Below are 19891 nucleotides of genomic sequence, written 5' to 3' on the forward strand. Positions count from 1 at the left end.
CTATAGACTTGCTTTAACTGGGATATTTTCTTGGCCTTAGAACTGTAAAGTAGCAACTTATTAAATTCCCCCTTTTAAAAGCCATTCTGTTTCTGGTATATTGCATTCCAGCAGCTAACAAGCTAGAACACTCATTCATTCAATTTAATACCTAATTCATTCACTTACTGAATACCTAATGAGCAAAACCTCCAGACCTTCTCACATGGAGTTAACATACCTGTTGGAGAAGACAGGCAATAAACAGATTTGGAGGTGATTGTTACAATTCTGAAGAACTTGCCAACAATATGGCTTCTGGCATGTGTGCAGCGTATTTAGGATTCGCATTGAATCATTCTGTTAATGAATCTTTCATTTATTGGTTGGCCATCACATTTTAAAGACTCTGGCTTTGTGTTTTGCCCCTTTCCTTGTTTTGTGACTGCTTTTTTTTTCTGCCTTGTTTTTGTCAATTTTCAAATTTAGTTGCTTAGGTGTCAACAGAAGCAATCTGAAATCCCATTTAACTCTCTCTGCCTTCTTTGCCTGGAGTGATGTTGTACTCTGCATTTGTCAGTTCACATGATGTGATATAATTTTCATGTTGCAGTATTGTCTTTGTAATTATAATTTTGATGGCTGCTGTGTATGCTACTCTATAAAGATATTGAACTATATTGTTCGTATCAGACATTTAGACAGCCCATTGCTGATTTCTACCACTATTTATAATACTGAAGGGAACAACTTCATGTACATGTCTTCTTTCTTCTTTTGAATTATTTCCATGGGAAAAACCACCAGGAATAGGTTATGGGGTCAGAGGTTGTAAAATTTCCTAGGACTTCTATAACAAATTTCCACATACTTGGCGGCTTAAAACAACAGTTCTAGAGGCCAGAAGTCCAAAATAAAGGTGTCAGCAGCATTGATTCTTTTTGACAACTCTGAAGGAGAATCTGTTCCATGCCTCTTTCCTAGCTTCTGGTGGTTACTGATAATCCTTGGTGTTCCTTAGCTTAAAGATAAATTGCTCCAGTCTCTGCCTCTGTCTCTACATGGCCTTCTCTGTTGTCTTTGTGTGTCTCCATTTCTGCCTCTTGTAAGTACACTTGTCATTGAATTTAGGGCCCACCCAATCCAGGATAGCCTTGTCTTTTGATCCTTACCTTAATTACATCTGCAAAAACCCTTATTCCAAATAAAATCATATTCTGAGGTTCTGGGTAGACATATACTTTGGAGAGAGATACACTGTTCAACACACTAAAAAGTGGATGAAAGTTTTTTCCAAAATATCATATGAATGGAATCATACAATATCTAATCTTTTGATTCTAGCTTCTTTCACTTAGCCTAAAATCTTCGAGGTTCATCCATGTTGTTATGCATATCAGTAGTTAATCCCTTTTTTATTGTTGAATAAACTCTATTCTATTTGTTTATTTGTTCACCTGTGGATGGACATTAGGGTTATTTCAAGTTAAAGCTGCTATAAACTTCTAAATACAGTTTTTTGGGGTGAACATGAATTTTCATTTCTCTAAGATAAATATCTCAGAGTTGGATTTGGGGATCATGTGGTAAGTATATATTTAACTTTATAAGAAACTCCCAAATAGAACAGCTGTGCCTTTTTGCATTCCCAACAGGAATATATGAGAATTCCAGTTTCTCTGTATCTTCCAGCTAACTTGATATTATAATTAAAACAAATTTTTTAGACTTTCTAGCAGTTATGTAGTGATATCTCATTGTGATTTTAATTTTCATTTCCCTGTTAAATAATGATATTGAATATCTTTTCATTTGTTTAGTTATCATATGTGTATTTTCTTAGATGGAGTGCTGTTCAAATCTTTTGTCCATTTTGTGATTGTGTTCTTTGTTCTCTTATTATTGAGTTTTGAGAATTCTTTATAGATTCTTTATACAAGGCAGATATGTAATTTGCATACACTTTTCCCAGGCAGTAGTTTGTCTATTGATTCTTTTTTTTTTTCTTTCATGGTCATGCATTTGGTGTAATAGCTAAGAAGTCTTTGCCTAATCCAAAGCCACAAAAATTTACTCCTAACTTTTCTTCTAACACATACTTTTCCATATAAATATTAGTTAGCTTATCGATAGCTACAAAAAAGTACAACTAGATTTTATTTGGAGTTACATTAAATCTATAAATTTATTTAGTTATAACTGATATCTCAACTATGTGGATTCTTCCAATCTATGAACATAGTATGTCATATGTCTCTATTTATGTACGTGTTTGATTTCTTTCATATCATTTTGTAACTTTCAGCATACAAATTTTGCATATGTTTTGCTAGCATTATACCTACAAATTTCAGGCTTTTGGAGCTATTTTGAATGTTGGTTTTTGATTGTTAGTGTATAGAAATAGTATGAATTGATTTTTATAAGTTGATCTTGTATCCTGTAACCTAACAAATTCATTAGTGGTTCTAGGAGGGTTTGGGGTTTTTTGTAGGTTATTTGAAATTATATACATATACATATGATTATGTTGTTGGTGAATAAAGACAGCTTTACTTTGTCCTTTCCGATTCATATACCTTTATTTTATTTCTCTTGCATTATCGCACTGGCTGGGACTTCCAGTGCAATTTTGAATTAGAGCAGTGAGCTTGAACCTCCTTGTCCTATTCCCAGTCTGACAGGGAAGGCATTCAACCTCTCACCACTTAGTATGATATTAGCTATAGGATTTTGTAGATGTCCTTTAACAAATTAAGGAAATACTCTTCTATTCCTCATTCTGAGAGTTTTTATAATGAACAGATATTGAATTTATCCAACGTTTTTCTGCATCAATTGATATGATCATTTCGCTTTTTTTTTTTACCCTATTAATGTGGTAGATTATACTGAATTATTTTCAAATGTTGAACCAGCCTTGCATTCTTGGCATAAACTCTACATGCTCATGATGTTTGTTTTAGTTTACTAAAGCTGCCAGAATGCAACACACCAGAGATGGATCGACTTTTAAAAAGGGGATTTATTTCATTACAAGTTTATAGTTCTTCAGAGGAAAGGCACCTAGCTTTCATCCGAGTTTCTCTGCCACATGGGAAGGTACACTGCGATTACTGCTGGCCTTCTCTACTGACTTCTTGGTTCCAGTGTCTTTCCCTGGGCAATTCCTTTCTGCATCTCCAAACATCTGAGCCAAGCTGCTTGTTCTGAGATGAGGTATGCTGAGCTGCTTAGACTGTGCTGTGTTGAACTTTCTTCTGACCTCTCTCTTTTAAGCTTCCAGCTAATTAAACTTCAGTCGTTGTGAAAGGCACTCTTCTTAGCCTACCACAAATGTAACCGGTCATAGATGAATTTCACATACTGATAATTTATGTCCACAGAAACAGAATAACAGGGCATCATCACCTATCCAAGGTGACACCTGAACCTAACTATCACAATGTTTTATTCTTTTTCAAATATATTTTCTTGAATTTGATCACATTGAGGACTTTTACATCCATTTTCACAAGAGACATTGGTCTGTAGTTTTCTTTTCTTAAACTGTCTTTGTCTGGTTTGACATCATGATAATGCTGGCCTCATAATAAATTTAGGAAATGTTCTCTCCTCTTCTGTTTTCTGCAAGAGATTGTATAGACTGGTGTTATTTCTTCTTTAAAATGTTGGTAAAATTCTCCAGTCAAACCATCTGATCTTGGAGATTTCTTTTTCAAGAGAGTTTGCACTACATATGCCATTTCTTTAATAGATATAGGAATTGTCAGTTATCTCATTCTTTTGAGATGAATTTTGGTAGTTGTGACTTTAAAGGAATAGGTGCATTTCTCTAAGTTGTCCTGTTTTTGTGCAGAGAGTTGTTCAAAGTATTCCCTTATTCCTATTTTGTGATATCAATTGTGATATCTCCTCTTTTATCACTGAAATTGTTCTTTTTTTCTTTATCTGAGTCTTAAAGTGGAACTTTAGATTATTGATTTCAGATCTTTGTTCTTTTCTAATAAAATGCTGTAATATTCCCTCTGAGACTGTTTTAGCTCCATCACACAAATTTTGATATGTTTATTTTCTATTTTGTTCAGTTAAAAATATTTTCTAACTACTTCCTGAAACTTCCTTTTTGACCATGGATTATTTAGATTTGTGTTGTTTAATTTCTAAGTACTTCTAGATTTTTCCCAGTACCATTTTGTTATTGATTTCTCCACTGTGGTCAGAGAACATACTTTGTATTGTATCAGTTATTTTCTGTTAAGGTTTATGATCCTCAGGATATGGTCTATCCTGGTGAATGCTCTATGTACCCTTGGAAAGAATGTATATTCTGCTGGGGTTTTTTGTACAAGGTTTTCTATAAACTTCAATTAGATTTAGTTGGTTGCTATCATTAGTCAGTTCTTATTTGTCTTTGCTGATTTTCTGACTACTTCTTCCATTGATTGCTAAGAAAGGAGTGCTGAAGTCTCCAACTATAATTGTGGATTTATCTAGTTCTCCTTTCAGTTCTATCAGATTTTGCTTCATTTGTTTTATGGCTTTGTTGTTAGGTGTATAAATATTTAGATTTAAATATATTTTGTTGAATTCACCCTTTTATCATTATGCAATGTCCCTTTTTATCTCTGGTAATTTTCCTTGCTCTGGAGTCTGCTTTATCTGAGATTAGTATAGCCCCTCCAGCTTTCTCCTGATTAGTGTTTTCATGGTCTTATCTTTTCCCATTCTTTTTCTTTTAACCTATGTGTATTATATACATAATATGTATAAACTACATATATTCTTGTATAGTTCGGTTTCATGTTTGTTTACTTAATCCATTCTGATAATCACTTTATTTTAATTGGTGGGTTTAGACCATTTACATTTAATGTAATTATTAATATGTTTGGATATTGGTGTCTACTATTTTATTTTTTGCTTTGTGGTTTTCTCTGTTTTCCCTTTCTTGTCTTATTTTAGATTGTTTGCATATATATTTTAGTATTTCATTTGGATTTTTTACTATATTTTATATAGCTTTTCGTTATTGCTCTAGGTTTTTTTTTGTTACTATATTTCTTTGAACCTTTTTGCCCTAGTTATTACAAAATGCATACTCAACTTTTTGCAGTATTTTTAGAATTAATATTTTATCACTTCAAGGAGAATATGGAAACTTTACCACATATAGGTCCCTTTACCCTCCCTCCTATATATTGCAATTTTTACACGTACTACATCTACATATATTGAACATCCAACCAGACATTATAAGATTATAAGATTTGCTTTCAAGCACTGTGAATATTTTAAAGACTTTAAGAAGAGAAAAATAATCTACTGTAGTTACCCAGATATTTAGCATTTCTGTGCTTGTCCAGTTGCTGCTGCTACCGCTATCACAAGGTTGCAGTTTCAAGAGTGGATCTTGCCTTGGGACAGGATTGAGAAAATAAAGGGAAAAAAGGGATTTCTTCTACTCTCTCTGGGCCTGCTTCCTGCTCTTCAGACTAGAGAGGGCTTCTCTTGGACTTCTTTCTGTTTGTTCCTATGACCAGTTCCAAGATTCATACTGCTTTTGAGTCCTGGGAGGGGAAAAAAAACAAGAATATTCATCACTGAACCATTTTTACTTCTATTCTGGTTTCCTTCCCTAATCTGCCTGCCAGTTTCAGAGCCCTCAGATGGCTGCTTCATGCATTCCAGGGTTTTTAGTTGCATTCAGTGGGAGAGACAGGGTGGAGTGTGCTTATTCCTTCTTAATCAGAACCAGAACCTCTGCTAAATTTTCTTTTCTTTAACTGCTCAATGGATGATAATTCCCAATCATCTTTCTTTCCTCCTACACCATCTATAAAAGGAGCAAGGAGTCAATTTTGCCATCTCTATGCTAAATAATGCCCATCTCCCTCTAGATACCCCAGGACTCCAGGTCTGTTCTGAGCTCTTTCTCTTGATGTGTCCCTTATTCTCTTCAGCAGATGCAAAATTGCCAAGAGCAGCCACTCCTTGTTGCCTCACTTGCTGCCTAACCAAGGCCAGAAGCAGCAAGTCTGGGCTGAGTTTATTTGGAAATTGTCATGTGCCTTTGTTTTATCGTCTGCTAGCTGTCACTCTCAGTCTTGTCCTAAGATACATCCAAAGATCATGTTGAAAAGTAAGTCTGAGATGACTCCCTGCCAGTTACCCACTATTGGAGTTCAGAAGCATTCAGGGAACTTGCAGACCATCTACCAAACCTATCATTGCACAGATGGGGAAACAGCATTCCAGAGAATGCAAAAGACTGTCAGTCAGTGGCCAAGCTGGGCTACCTCCCCTGCCAGCCACTGTAAAGCACCCATACCAGGTGACTTTCCCCATTACTGCCCTCCAGCCACCACTTCCTCAGTCTCTGTCCCTTGCCCGCTGCATTCCAGCTACCCTAGCTTCCTTGAGGTTCTGCAGACACACTGTGCCTTCCTGTCTCAGGACTTTTGCACTTGCTATTTCCCTTGCTTAAAAGACTCTTCCCAGTTGAGGTCAATCCTCTTCATTGTTTGATCCCTCGCTTCATTCATTCAAGTCTCTGTTCACACATTACCTCCTCTGAGAGACCTTTCCTGCCCACTCCGTCTAAAACAGCATCACCACATCACTTTCCACCTCCTTGCCAAGCTTCAGTGTATTTCATGGTACTTAACCCTCCCAGATATTAAAATGTATATCAAATTTTTTGGTTTTTTGTTATCTGTTTTCCCCACTAGGATGTAAATCCCATGAGTCTTTTTTATTCACCACTGAGTCCCGAATACCTAGAGTGCTTGATAGAAACTCAACAAATATTTGTTAAATGAGTTCCTGCATTTGTATTGATTAGTGACCACAAAATTCTGCATAACACGTGATGTTGGCAGCATACAGAAATAAGCGTTTATGTAGCTCAAACATCTGGGGGTTGACTGGGGATTGGCTGGTCTAGATCAGTCTTGGCTAGGGTGTTCTACGTGTTTCTCGTCCTCTTCCTGGGACCAGCCAACTGGCCTGGGCAGGTTCTTCTTGTGAAGATGGCATGAGAGAAAAGGGCAAGCTGAACTGCACAAGTACTTTTCAAACTTCTAAAGCAAACCACGTAACTGAGCCCAAGTCAGAGTTAGGCAGGCACAGAAGGATCAAGAAGACGATACCCTAATCCCAGAGGCGAAATTAGAGGGCATAGGGTGTGGATGTATAATTCTAGCACTGGGGATGGCATAAGAATTGGAGCAATGAACCTGTCTACCACAGAGCTAAAATTCTGCTTTCTGACTTTACAATTTTCTTTCATGATTTAAAGGCTAGAACACACTTATGCTTCAAATGGCTGCATTTCTACTCATTGGAGCTGGGTCTCAGGGCTTCTAGATGTGTAGTGACTCACCTGAGCCCTTTGAGTGTTCATACCAAGGAGTTTTAGCTTTTAAAAGCTAAAACTTTTTAAAGTGCTGTTGGTGCTGTGGCATAAGTTTGACATGCAGGCCCGCATTTTTTAGCATTTTTTTTTAATTGTGAAAAACAACATATATACAAAAAAGCAATAAATTTCCAAGTATATTTTAACAAGTAGTAATACAACAGACTTTAAAGTTTGGTATGGGCTACAGTTCCACGATTTTTCATTTTTTCTTCTAGCTGCTCCAAGACACTGGAGACCAAGAAAGAATATCAATATATTGATTCAGCAGTCATATTCATTTGTTAAATCTTATCTTCTCTATCATACTCTTCCTTCACTTTTTTCTTTTTTGTGAAAAATAACATATATACAAAAACACAATGAATGTCAAATTATATTGCAACAATTAGTTGTAGAACATATTTCAGAATTTGGTATGGGTTACAATTCCACAATTTTAGGTTTTTACTTCTAGCTGCTCTAAGGTACTGGAGACTAAAAGAAATATCAATATACTGATTCAGCACTCATACCCATTTGTTAAAGCCTACCTTCTCTGTATAACTCCACCATCACCTTTGATCTTTCTGTTACACTCTTTAGGGGTATTTGGGCTATGGCCATTCTATCTTTTTCATGGTGGAAGGGGCTGTCATTATTATTGGGTAGGAAAATGGAAATAGTTGATGTTCTGGAGAGGCTGGGCCCTCTAGGTTTCAGGACTTGTCCATGGACTCATTTGGAGGTTGTAGGTTTCTGTAAAGTTACCCTAGTACATGGAACCTTTGTAGAATCTTATATATTGCCGTAAGTGTTCTGTAGGATTGGTAGGAATGGTTTTGGTTAGGGTTTGGCAAGTTATGATAGGTAACAATGTCTAACTGAAGCTTTCATATGAGCGACCTCCAAAGTAGCCTCTGATACTTCATTAGTTACACTTCTTTTCCCCCTTTTGGTCAGGACGGAGTTGTTGATCCCATGGAGCCAGGGCAGGACACAGCCCTGGGAGTCATCTCCCACACTGCCAAGGAAACTTTCACCCCTAGATGTTGTGTCCCATGTACGGGGAAGGGCAATGATTTCACTTATAGAGTTGGGCTTAAAGAGAGAGAAAGGCTACATCGGAGCAATAAAAGAGGTCCTCCAGATGTAACTCTTAGGCATACCTATAGGTAGGCTAAGCTTTCCACCACCTACATAAGCTTCACAAGAATAAGGCTCAAGATCAAGGGCTTGGCCTATTGATTTGGATCTCCCTAATGTTTGACACAGTATCAGGGGATTCCTTGATGGTAATAGTTCCATATTTTTTTCTCCCATCCCTCAAGGGAGGGACTTTGCCAATACTTTTTTTTTCAATCTACTAAATTTGTTTTAACATTTGTTCCCCCATTATTTATTTATTTTAATCTATATGTTTTACTCATCTGTCCATAAGGTAAATAAAAGAAGCATCAGACACAAGGTTTTCACAATCACACAGTCACGTTGCAAAAGCTGTAGCATTATACAATCATCTTCAAGAAACATGGCTACTGGAACACAGCTCTACATTTTCAGGCAGTTCCCTCCAGCCTGTTACACCTTAACTAAAAAGGTGATATCTATTTAATGTGTAAGAATAACCTCCAGGATAACCTCTTAACTCTGTTTGAAATCTCTCATCCATTGACACTTTATTTTGTCTCATTTCTCTCTTTTCCCTTTCAGTCAAGAAGGTTTTATCAATTCCTTGATGCTGAGTCCCAGCTCATTCTAGGATTTCTGTCCCACGTTGCCAGGGAGGTTTACACCCCTGGAAGTCATGTCCCATGTAGAGAGGGGGAGGGCAGTGAGTTTGCTTGCCATGTAGGTTGAGAAATAGGCCACATCTGAGCAACAAAAGAGGTTCTCTGGGGGTGACTCATAGGCCTAATTTTAAGTAGGCTTAGCCTATCCTTTGCAGGGATAAGTTTCATATGAATAAACCCCAAGATTGAGGGTTTGGCCTATTGATTTTGTTGTCCTCACTGTTTGTGAGAATATCAGTAGGCCTGCATTTTTAATGGGTCTTACTTTGTCCTTCATTTTAGGGACAGCTGGTATGGCTGGGGATGTAGTCGCCACCAAAATCGTCGAGCTGTCCAAAAAGAACCGGGTGCTGATGGCGGAGTCAGAGGGTGCTAAAACCAGAGTGAAGCAGCTGACCAATCGTGTCCAGGAGCTGGAGCGGGAAGTGAGAGGCTCCTTGGTCATTCCTGCCTCTGGAGGGGACTCCCAGGACCCTGGGCCACTCCTCCAGAAAGGGAGCCACATTTAGATGCTTGGGGTCCTTCTGAAGGGCTTGTGGGTCAGTGTTTGCAATAAGTTCCTTAGTCTTTGTGTTGTCCAGAGAGAGGGGAGGTGTATCAGGAAGCAAGGGGGACACAGGCCTTCTCTGAAGGTTAAGAACACAAACCTGGAGCCTGACTGCTTGGGTGTGAATCTCAGCTCCATCACTGACTTGCTTTGTGACTTGGAACAAGTGATAAACTCTCTGTGCCTCAGTTTCCTTATCTGCCACATGCAGTAATATATACTCAGCCTAAGGTTTTATGAAGATTAAATGACCTAATATTATAAAATATTTAGGACAGTGCCTGGCACGTAGTAAGCAATGGATGAGTGCTTGTTAAATAAAGTAGCAGGATCCTTGCTAGTATAAATAAAGTTATTTAAATAAATTAACAGAGATCCTTGCTAATTTGAAGCTAGAGGCAGGAGCATTCTGCCTGTCTCACTGTTGTCCATCTCCTTTCTGCTACCCCTGCCCTCCTGCAGCTGACCACAAGTCTCTCCAGTCAGGCAAGAGCACAACTCAAGTTTGTGGTGCCATAGGAATTGGAATGGAATCTGAGTAAGGGGAACCTACACAGCCTCTCCTTATACAGCTGAAGGAGCTGAGGCTGCAAAGGCTGACAGTCTATCCCAAGTCACAGTCAGTAAGTGATGGCAACGGATTCCAAATCCAATTCTGCTGACCTCCAAAATCCACTTTAGTCATTTTACTTGGTATTGAATTAGAGCTTCTTTATTCTATGACATATTTTTTGATCATTATCTCAGGCTCTGTGACAGGCCCTGAGGGTACTGTAGGGAGCAAATTAGAGATGGTCCCTGCCCTCGCTGGAGACAGACCAGCACCGATCTATTACTTAGTTATAAACAGTGACAGAGGACAAGGAGAGCGCATTGATAGGGAGCAGAGGCAGGATGGCAGCTGCTCAGGGTGATCAGGAGGACCTCTCAGAGAAGGGGTGCAAAGTGGGCACCTGGAGGAGGAGAAGGGGCCAAATATGGAAGGTGGGGAGGACTTCCACATGGAGGGTCAGCAGGTGCCAAGGCCCTGAGTGGAGAAGAAGGCCTGAAAGACCCATGCAGTAATTAGTGGAACAAGATGAGGTCAGGCCATGCCTCATCAGGCAAGGCATGGTCTTTGTGTGAAGAACAATTTGAAGACCATTAAAAAGTCTGTTGACTGTACATTATGGTCTTGGCCATGAGGCCATGAACGTTGTGGCCATGAACCTTGTGACATGAGGTCCATGACAAGGACTTCATGTGCCCTGCCCCTTCATCAGACGCGATAGTTATTCTTTTATGAATTCATCATAATTCCTTTATTCTCTGCTACGCAGGGCTGTTGTTAGAACTCCAGGAGACAGGCTCTGGCTGCGGTGTTAATACTTATTATCTCCAAGGCACTAGCATAAGCTGTTAATGACTCCTAGGGCTGTTCTTACCATGTGATTGAGGAGTGGGGCAGAAAGACAACCAATTAAAATCTCTCCTATTGCTGAGCAGTATGTAAAGAAGAATTTATCCATTAATGAGCCTAAAGTGAGCTGAGAGGACAAACCACTGACCGGTCACCGCACACCCAGCAGCACCAGTGCATTTCACTCAGACTGCGCATTTGCCAATCAGAATTAAATACTAAGTGTAAGGATTTGCTTTTTCAGCTGCAGATGGCCTTGGGCAGGCTGCCAGCCCAGGGGGCTACCGATGCAGGAGCCAAGCCACTGAGAGCCCAGATGAGAGACAAAACCTTGGTATGAATTCTCTTCTGTGCTGGGGAGTCTGTGAGGCAGCCATCAGCCTGGGTCTCCCCTCCTCCATGGGAGTGTAGGTGCCTCTTCCCTGGGTCTACCCCCATTCCATTGCCACTGGGGGTGCCCTGAGCATGGGTGCTCTTTACCCACCATTGCAGCATCCTCAGAGCAGAGTATCAGGGACCAATAACTCAGCCACTGGCCTGAGGCCAAGGATGTTCCCAGAGAGGCCAGGAATTGTCCACCTCTAATTCTCCCATATAGGGAAGAATTGGAGGGAGCTAAGAATCCTAGAAGCTCAGGTCCAGGAGAGAAGCCCTGGTTCAGCTGGTCTCCCATTCTCCACCCGGCCATCTCCTTTACAGCATCCTCACCAGACAGACATTCCGTCCCTACCTTACCCCAGGAGCAGGGAGCTCACTACTGCCCAATTCTTTATGTCCTATTCTTTATGGGGCGGTTTATATTGTGAGGAATCTTCCCTTTGTGGAGCTCAAAATCTACAGGGTAAAACTGACTATTAGGAATTGGGACTTACTTGCCAGCTTCAGTTTGCTAAACCAGTGAGCTACCAGTGAAATCCAGGAGATGGGAATTGCAGTTCCATGAAAGGATGCTGACACAGTGATTTGCCAGCTTTAGAATCTCAAGAACATCCCAGGAGGCCTTCTCAGACATTTTCTTGGGAAAGCCACAGAGAAACAAGCCTTAGGACTCCTAGTTTTGTGCTCCTTCCCCAACTCCATCTTCTCTGTTGCCTCCACCTCAGGGTCAGGATGCCTCATGTCTGTTCTGATGAGAAGTTGGTCCTTGGTGCACAGTGGTGGGCCCCTCAGAGTTCCAGGGATTAATATACTTCCTTAAGGCAAGCTTGTGTAAACCAGTATCACTGGGGAGGAGGCAGCAGAGGCGGTCCTGCCCTGGGCAGAAGCTGTACTGAATGTTCTTTAGGCCCTATCCTCACTCACAGGGACACTGCTAAGCTGCCCCTGGTATATTCCAGACCATTGAGCATGTCCATGTCCTTGGCTGAGGTTGCACTGGTCAGGAAATTGCTTGTCCAGTCACTTGGTTGAGCCTGATGTGATTTTCTGAATCAGGGAATCAAAGACAGGGCCTCTTTCACAGTCCAAAGACAGGGCTTCCCAGTCCAAGAGGCATGATGAGCTTCCCTATTGGGGAAGGATGTGGACAGGGCCTTCAGAGAGAGAGCTCCAGGCCTCTGAGTTCAACAAAGAGATCACATCTTCCACCTGAGGTAGCAGGAAGGTGGGATGAAAAAGGGGTTCCTTAAGGTGGGCCTTATTGGAGAAGGAAGATGGGGAAAGGCCTTCCAGAGGGAACAGTACATGCAAAGGCATAGAGGTTGGGAAGCAGAAAATTTTCCTATCCAGTTTGCTTAATGTGGTGTCAGCTCAGCCCAGGGCCCACAAAATGGAGAAAGTTGAGGTGGTATTACCTATAGAGGGAGAACTTGAATGACAGCTGGAACAGGAGTTTCAACCTCATTCTATGACAAGGATGTCTAGGAGGGTTCTGATGGGAGATGGGTCCTGGGCTGCAGGTCTCACTTCATCAGCACCATGTATTTTCTCTGGCATCTTCTGATCAGAGGGAGAACAAAAACAATGGTCCCCTTCATTAGACTGTTCCAGGTGGCCCAATCCAGACCCACACTCCAGAGGACCGCAGGCCGAATCCACATTCTGGTCCTAGCTCCAAAGCACATTGGAGTGGGGTTGAATGCCCTCCCCTCAGCGGGGCTGCCGGAGGCTGTGGGGAGCAGCACTGGCATTGTCTGCCCCCTGTGGACTGCACTTCAGTTTTTCCCTCAGAGGAAACGGCCTGGGGCAGGGGAGGGGCATACCCATCCCAGGTATGGGTATGAAGCCTGGGGAATTTCACTGTGGGCAGAAATAGCCCTGAAATGGCCAGGATGTAGGATAGGCCTGGTTGCCCAGGGAGGACTGGGGACTGGCAGATGTGAGCCCCAGCCATCTCCAGAACACTGTCTGCCCTCAGCCCCCTTTTTCAGCTGCACACCCAAGCCAGGCTAGGTACCCCCACATCTTCCTCTGTCAGAATCCAACCCCAGACATGACGCAGCTTTGAAGTCCCCTTTACATGCATTATCTTATCAACCCTCACAGGTACCCTGGAGACTCGTATTGTATACCCCTATTTTACAGATGAGGAAATCAAGGCTTGAAGAGAGGTCATCACCTGTCTGGGTTCTAGATTCAGGTAGAATCCAATTAAAGGACTGTGCCTTTTCCATACTCCGATCAGGCCAAAGAGATGTTGCTTAGGAAGCTCATGGACTCCCACAGCTCCTTCCTGGCTTCCACAGCTCATCAGAGACAATGGGACTCCCACACTGCAGATCTGACAGGCTGGAGGTGTTGTTTCCTAACTCAGGGCACGTTTGAAGTGGCACACTGGCAGGGGAGAAGAAGAAGACAGGCACCCAACAGCAAGCAGGCAGACAGAAGAACACAAAATAAACTGTTTTAGCTTTTTTTTTTTTTTTTTTAGAGAAACGCTTGTGTTTTATAAGTTATATAAATTCCCAGTTTACAAAGTCCATTCCCATTGGTTATCTTCTTTAGCCTCATGGTAGTACTGTCTGGAAGCAGGACAGAAAAGTATTTTCATATTCATTCCATAGCTGAGGAAACCAGGTGAGGCTGGAGTTTTTGGACCATGTGTCCTGGTCTAGTTTCCTCAAGTAGTGGTTTTCAGCCAGGTTTCTCAGAGCCCCTGGGGTCTCCTTGGGTCTGGCCTTCTCACTGGCATCCCATGAGATTTTGTTTGTGACTGCTGAAGAAAGATCAGAAAGCCACTGCAGTGCCCACCCTGCTTCCCAGTGGTCCATCCTACAGGGTGGGTAAGGGCAGCTCTGGACAGTGTCAGGGTCACTGCCTGGAGGGATGTTCAGCCCACCAGCTGCCACTCCCGCTGCTATGATGCCCAGGATGAGTAACAAATGATAATGGGAGAATCAGCCAGGGCAGGGGAAGGACCTGAAGTGGTCCCTCTTCTATAACCAATGACTGACCAGGTCCCCATGGGCAACTTATTTCTCTTCTCCAGGCCTTACTTTATTAGTTATGGAAGGGGTTTGAATGGGCTGACCTTGGAGGTCCTTTTAAAGCCAAACTCTGAGTCTATGCTCAGGAACCTCCACCAAACACAGAGTAATTGAGGAAAAAATAGCATCCAAATGGTTTAAATCAATATTATTCAAAAATATATATATTGCTAAGCGTTCAGCAGACAATTTTCATGGTTTTTGCAGTTCTTTCAGCCACTGAGATGGAGTATTATAGTGGGGAAAAGTGTTAAATGGGGATTAGAGTACATTCTTATTGTTTTTTATGGGTGCATGTCCAAGAAAGGGAGGCCATGGCCAATCTGCCAGGGCTGTCAAAGACCAAGGCCCAGCCTGATGATTCCCAGGAGGCAGAAGCCCAAGTTAGGACGGCCATGGCCCTGCTGCCAACCTAGAGTTGCCTCTTGACTGGGAGCATAGACAGATTAACTGTCTCTGAGCACAGGAGAACAAGTACGAAACTAGGAAGTGTCTGTGGTGTGTGTGCAACCTTCACGTGGAGATATGAAGCTTGCAAGCCTCCCCCACAATGTTCCACCTCTGTGACCACCTATGCATGTGTATATGCAATGCTCGGAGCACAAAACTCAGTTCCTAGAGTTGGACTGCCAGGGTTCAAATCCACAAACCACTTTTACCAACCAGATACCCTAACCCAAAGGGACTTAGCCTCCACCAGTTCCTATAAAATGGTGGATATGAGAACTACCTCATGGGGAGGATTAAATGAGTTGGTCCATGTCAAACCCTTAGCACAGTGTCTAGCACATTTTAGATAAATGGGATTATGATTATTACTACTATTCATATCCCTCCCACCAGCCAGACGCCCCAGAGGTGAAGGTCCTGCAGGACAGGCTGGCAGCCACAAACCTGAAGATGAGCGACCTCCGCAACCAGATCCAGACCGTGAAGCAGGAGCTCAGGGTGGCCCAAAAGGTAAGAAGGTATTTCAGAGCCAGGGCTCGGATCTTCTCATTGGCTGGGGCTGGGCTTGAGAAGGGCACAGCGGGACAGTGGGTTGTGTAAGGAGCCATGAGCATTTGGCCCCATGAGCATTATGCTGCTTGCTCTGGCTCTGGCTCTGGCTTCAGCTCCAGATCTGGTGATCTCATTCCCACTACCTCTAGGTACAGACCACCTGGGTGGGTGGGGTCGCTGACTGCCTGAAGGGCCTTCCACACATGCCCTGTGACACTCTCACCTGCTCTGGACCCAAAAGGACAGCACAGTCCACCCAGTGAGAGTTCTTTAAACCTTTCCTGTGCCACCCATGTCCCAGTAGATCTTGGATATCCTTAATAAGTCACCTTGGATTTGGAAGCCTGACAAGACCTACCTCCTGAACTCTGCTCTCTATAATATCAGAAAATGAATAGATTGTTTGTTTATTAAAGGCCCCATTCAAAGAAGAATAGTCAGACTTGGGACACAGGCCCAGCCTGTTTGTTATTTATTTTTATTCACATAGTGAATTCTCGGGCATTTGTCTTCCCTGCTGGAACCACTCAGACCAGCCAAGTTTTCCAAAACAGTGTTCTATTGTGGAAACAAGCCCCAGAGACTTGGTACACTGGATTAGATTTCTGTGACAGGCTTCGGAGGAGCCCAAGTCATAAGCTGGAGCTGATTATTTCACCTAAAAGCTTGAGGTGGGGCTTGAACAGGGTCCTTTGACAGCCACAAAGAGGGTCCTTCTAGAATCACAACATCCCCGACTGAGATGCCTTAGCCCTCCTCCTTGTCACATTCAGAGATGGTCACTTGTTGGTGGCTTTGATGGAGGGCAAGACCCTGTTTAATATACAAACAATCTATCCCTTGAAACCATCTAGAATTATCTGGATTCTAGGTGACAGGTAAACAGGTTAAGGAAACTCTGTGGTTCGCTCATCCCAAAAGATGTCAAAGGCAAGGGCCCCCCTCTGGCCATTGTCAGCAGTTCCAGGGCTACTCTAAGAATCATCCAGGAAGTGCTGGGGACAATAGGTTCACAGCTTCCCTGGGGATGGCTGCTCTGGGTTGGGGGAAACAGGCCTTAGAAGGCCATGCTCTGAGGTTGTATGGGTGGAGACCAGGCTGTCTGGGGAGCCCCACACACCCACATTGCATTAGGGGTTTGGGAGTGGGAAGGCATCCTTGACCTCACAGAAGGCCCTGCCTTATTTCAGGTCTTGGCCAGTGAGGTTGGGGAAGACATAAATATCCAGCAGCTCCTGTCCTCCCCCGGAACCTGGCGAGGTCGGGCTCAACAAATTCTCATTCTGCAGAGCAAGGTGAGTGAGTCAGCGGACTTCTCCTGGCCCAAAACAAAGGACTTTAAAAACCCTAGAAAGACCCGTGCTGACAAGTGTTAGGGACTTAAGCACATAGAACCCTAAAAAGGCCTTTAAGTAACGCAGAGCATACTTGTGGGGCTGTTGTTTTATTTCCCCTCCCCCTGACCAGCCTGATTTTAATTTGTTATTTAATGAGCAAGCACTTACATAACATTTACCACGTGCTAGGTACTGCTTTAAGCACTCAGCAAATGCCAATGCCTTTGATTTGATTTGTTTTATTCCAAACGTATTTTTCCTAGTTCATGTAAATTTGCGTGACTGTTGTAACTGTAGGCTTTTTCCAAACGGTTTTGTCCAGATGTTTGTAACCTTTTGAAAGTTTTAATTACCCAATAGAAACTCAGCTTCATCTTCCTTATTACTTTATAAATATTTTAGAGCATACTTAGAGGTTAAGAGGAAAGGCTCTGGAGCTAGACTGCTGTGATTCAAATCTCCGCTTTGCTGTTCACTAGCTGTGTGACCTTGGGCAAATTACATAATCTCTCTGGGCCTCTGTGGTCTCACCTATAAAATGGAAACAATAATCCCTTCTTTATAGGGTTGTTGTGAGGTTTAATGAAATAAAATTTATTATATTATTCAAAGTACCTAAAAAAGTGCCTGGCCATAATAAGCATGAAATGGGCTTAGGGTTAGGCCCCAGCCAGGCAGCTCATTATTCATTATTATTATTGTTGTTGTTGTTAGGTTATATAAATGATTGTTAATGCTTAGCTGGAATTACCATGCAAAGCCACACGAGGGCGCTGATATGTGCTTTCAAATCAATGAATCTGCCCTTTGCCCAAGTCGTTGGTGAATTTTTCCTACTTTCCTGACCCAGGTTTAACAAACTTTGCTCTGTCATTTAGTTATGCCAACATGGAAACCAGGGTTAGAAGGACACTTAATTGTTACCCACTTCAAGCCCAGTCTGAGGAAGGCCTCACACTGTGGGCTGAGATCTACCTGCCATATGCCAAGAGCCTGTGTATGCCTGGCAGTGTGCTGGGGGCTTTGCCTGGGGCCATCTAGGGTTTCTCAAAATTGCCTAATCCTAAAATCAACTGTAGTACCTGCTTAAAATGCAAATTCCCAGACCCTAATCCCCTGGAGCACTGATGTGTTGGTCTGGAGTGGGGCCGGAGATTTGTCATTTTAAGAAACAGCTTGAAGGATTCCCAGGCACAATTAAGTTTGGGATACTGAATCCTCATAACAGCCTTATGCAAGGTAAATCCTGAGGCGCATTTTACAGATGAGGGAACTGAATTCAGAGAAATTAAATGACTTGAGCACAGTCACACAGCCAGTGAGGCTTTGAGCCAGTCTCTCAACCCCTGAACCCTGCCCTCCCTCTGCAGAATTTCCCCAAAGTGGCCAGGAACCCATGGGCACCTGGAGAGCCCACCCAGATTTCTAGCTATTAGAGAATACTTTTTTGTACTGAGATCCACCACCCTTTTTCTCCCAGGTTCCTGGGGTCATATGTCTGCTTCTTGGCCTCAAACAGTCCTTTAGAGATGGGGTGATTTTTCTCATTTATTTGAAGTTCTCTTATCTAAGTGATACCTCTCTGATGTCTGTCCCTATTTTGCATAAGATGTCAACTCAGATCCCTCCCCATCCTAGTCCCTCTCATATGGAATTTCCACAGCCATGCAGAACAGTGGCTTGATACTCAGTCTTGTGAGGTCTCCCCACAGAGCTCTAAGCAGCCTCTCTGAGTGTGCCCACAGATCTACTGTTGAAGGATATGTTTTACTGCCTTCAGGTTCGAGAGCTTGAGAAGCAATTGGGACAGACCCGGAGCCGGTCTGCAGGAACAGCCAGTGATGAGCTATCTGTCCATCTGGACCAAAAGAAGCTGTCAGCACAGGAGAAAAACCTGTTGAGGATCCGCAGCCTGGAAAGGGAAAAACAGGAAGGCTGGGAGGTACTGCATGCCCTGTGTGAAGGTTAGATGGACATGAGAGACTGAGAGATCATGTCTGTCCCTATGAGGGCTCAGGGCCTTGCGTCACCACTGTACGTGGTCCTCAAGTCCCGTTGATCCAACTTGAGCTACCTGGCTGGGCCTAACCCTAAGCCCATTTCATAGTTTCTTAGTAGACTTTGGGTGGTCCCATTCTTTGCTGTTTTGGAGATATTGGACTTGAAACTTCCATTGTTAAGAGGAGAAAGAGAGGGTCATGGTCCCAGAGGTGTGATAGGGTTAGTTGGGGCTTTAAAGAGGGAGAGCTCCAGGCCGATGAAAGAGGTATCCAGGCTGGTATCTGCACTCACTGGTTGTATCAGGAATGTCAGCAACCTAACTCTACCAGTCTTAAGCAACTTTTATTGGCCCATGAAAATGAGTAGCCCAGAGGTGATTAGTTATAGGCACAGAGGGATCCAGGGATTTGGGGACTTGGTCTTAGTGCACTTTCCCCCTAGTTTGGCTTTGCACTCTCTCATAGCGACTCCTGGTAGTACCATCTTATATCCTCCAAACTAGTCCTTACAGACAATGGGCTTTTCTTTCCCAGTAGTCTAACAAAGTCTCAGCATTGAGTCCCATTGACCTAGCTCGGGTCATGTACCCATCCCTGAGCCAATCAAAAGATATGGGATGCTTTGATTGTCACAGCTTCAGATACTTACCTCTAGGTCTGACAGATGAGTCAGCCTCCCCTAAACATGGACTGAAAGTGGGCAATGGTGGTTTCCTCAAGTAAAAGTAGAGGAAAAAGCTGGAGGAGTTGCTGGCAGGCCAAACACCAGATTCACTTCAGTGGCCCTGACAATGGGCTTCCTAATGGTGTGGGCTTACCTTTCCATCTCATGACTTTCATTTGTAAGTCATGCACATCCATGCATATCCAGCAGATCACCCCAGATTGTGCCTCACTTGGGTCACCTAAAAACTGGAGACTCACATCTGCACACACCTTTGGGAGTCTTATTCATTCCTTCATTCACCTCTTCATTTTCAAATACTACCTGAGGGTCTACTGTGTATTTGACA

At 42.7% G+C, this 19891-nt stretch overlaps 1 protein-coding gene across 4 annotated transcripts in view; it reads left to right on the forward strand.

Moving 5' to 3' along the window:
* The window catches only part of CCDC13 (coiled-coil domain containing 13), a 70319-nt gene that overhangs the window by 21523 nt on the left and 28905 nt on the right, over positions 1-19891 (forward strand). For all 4 annotated transcript variants that reach the window (XM_077129649.1, XM_077129648.1, XM_077129651.1 and 1 more), the window contains exons 4-8: positions 9451-9593; positions 11359-11448; positions 15383-15499; positions 16732-16836; positions 18659-18820. In XM_077129649.1, the coding sequence (XP_076985764.1) occupies positions 9451-9593; positions 11359-11448; positions 15383-15499; positions 16732-16836; positions 18659-18820 (617 nt within the window). The remainder of the gene's footprint in view (positions 1-9450; positions 9594-11358; positions 11449-15382; positions 15500-16731; positions 16837-18658; positions 18821-19891) is intronic.

The sequence above is a fragment of the Tamandua tetradactyla genome, chromosome 15, assembly GCF_023851605.1.
Source record: "Tamandua tetradactyla isolate mTamTet1 chromosome 15, mTamTet1.pri, whole genome shotgun sequence".
Taxonomy (NCBI): Eukaryota; Metazoa; Chordata; class Mammalia; order Pilosa; family Myrmecophagidae; genus Tamandua; species Tamandua tetradactyla.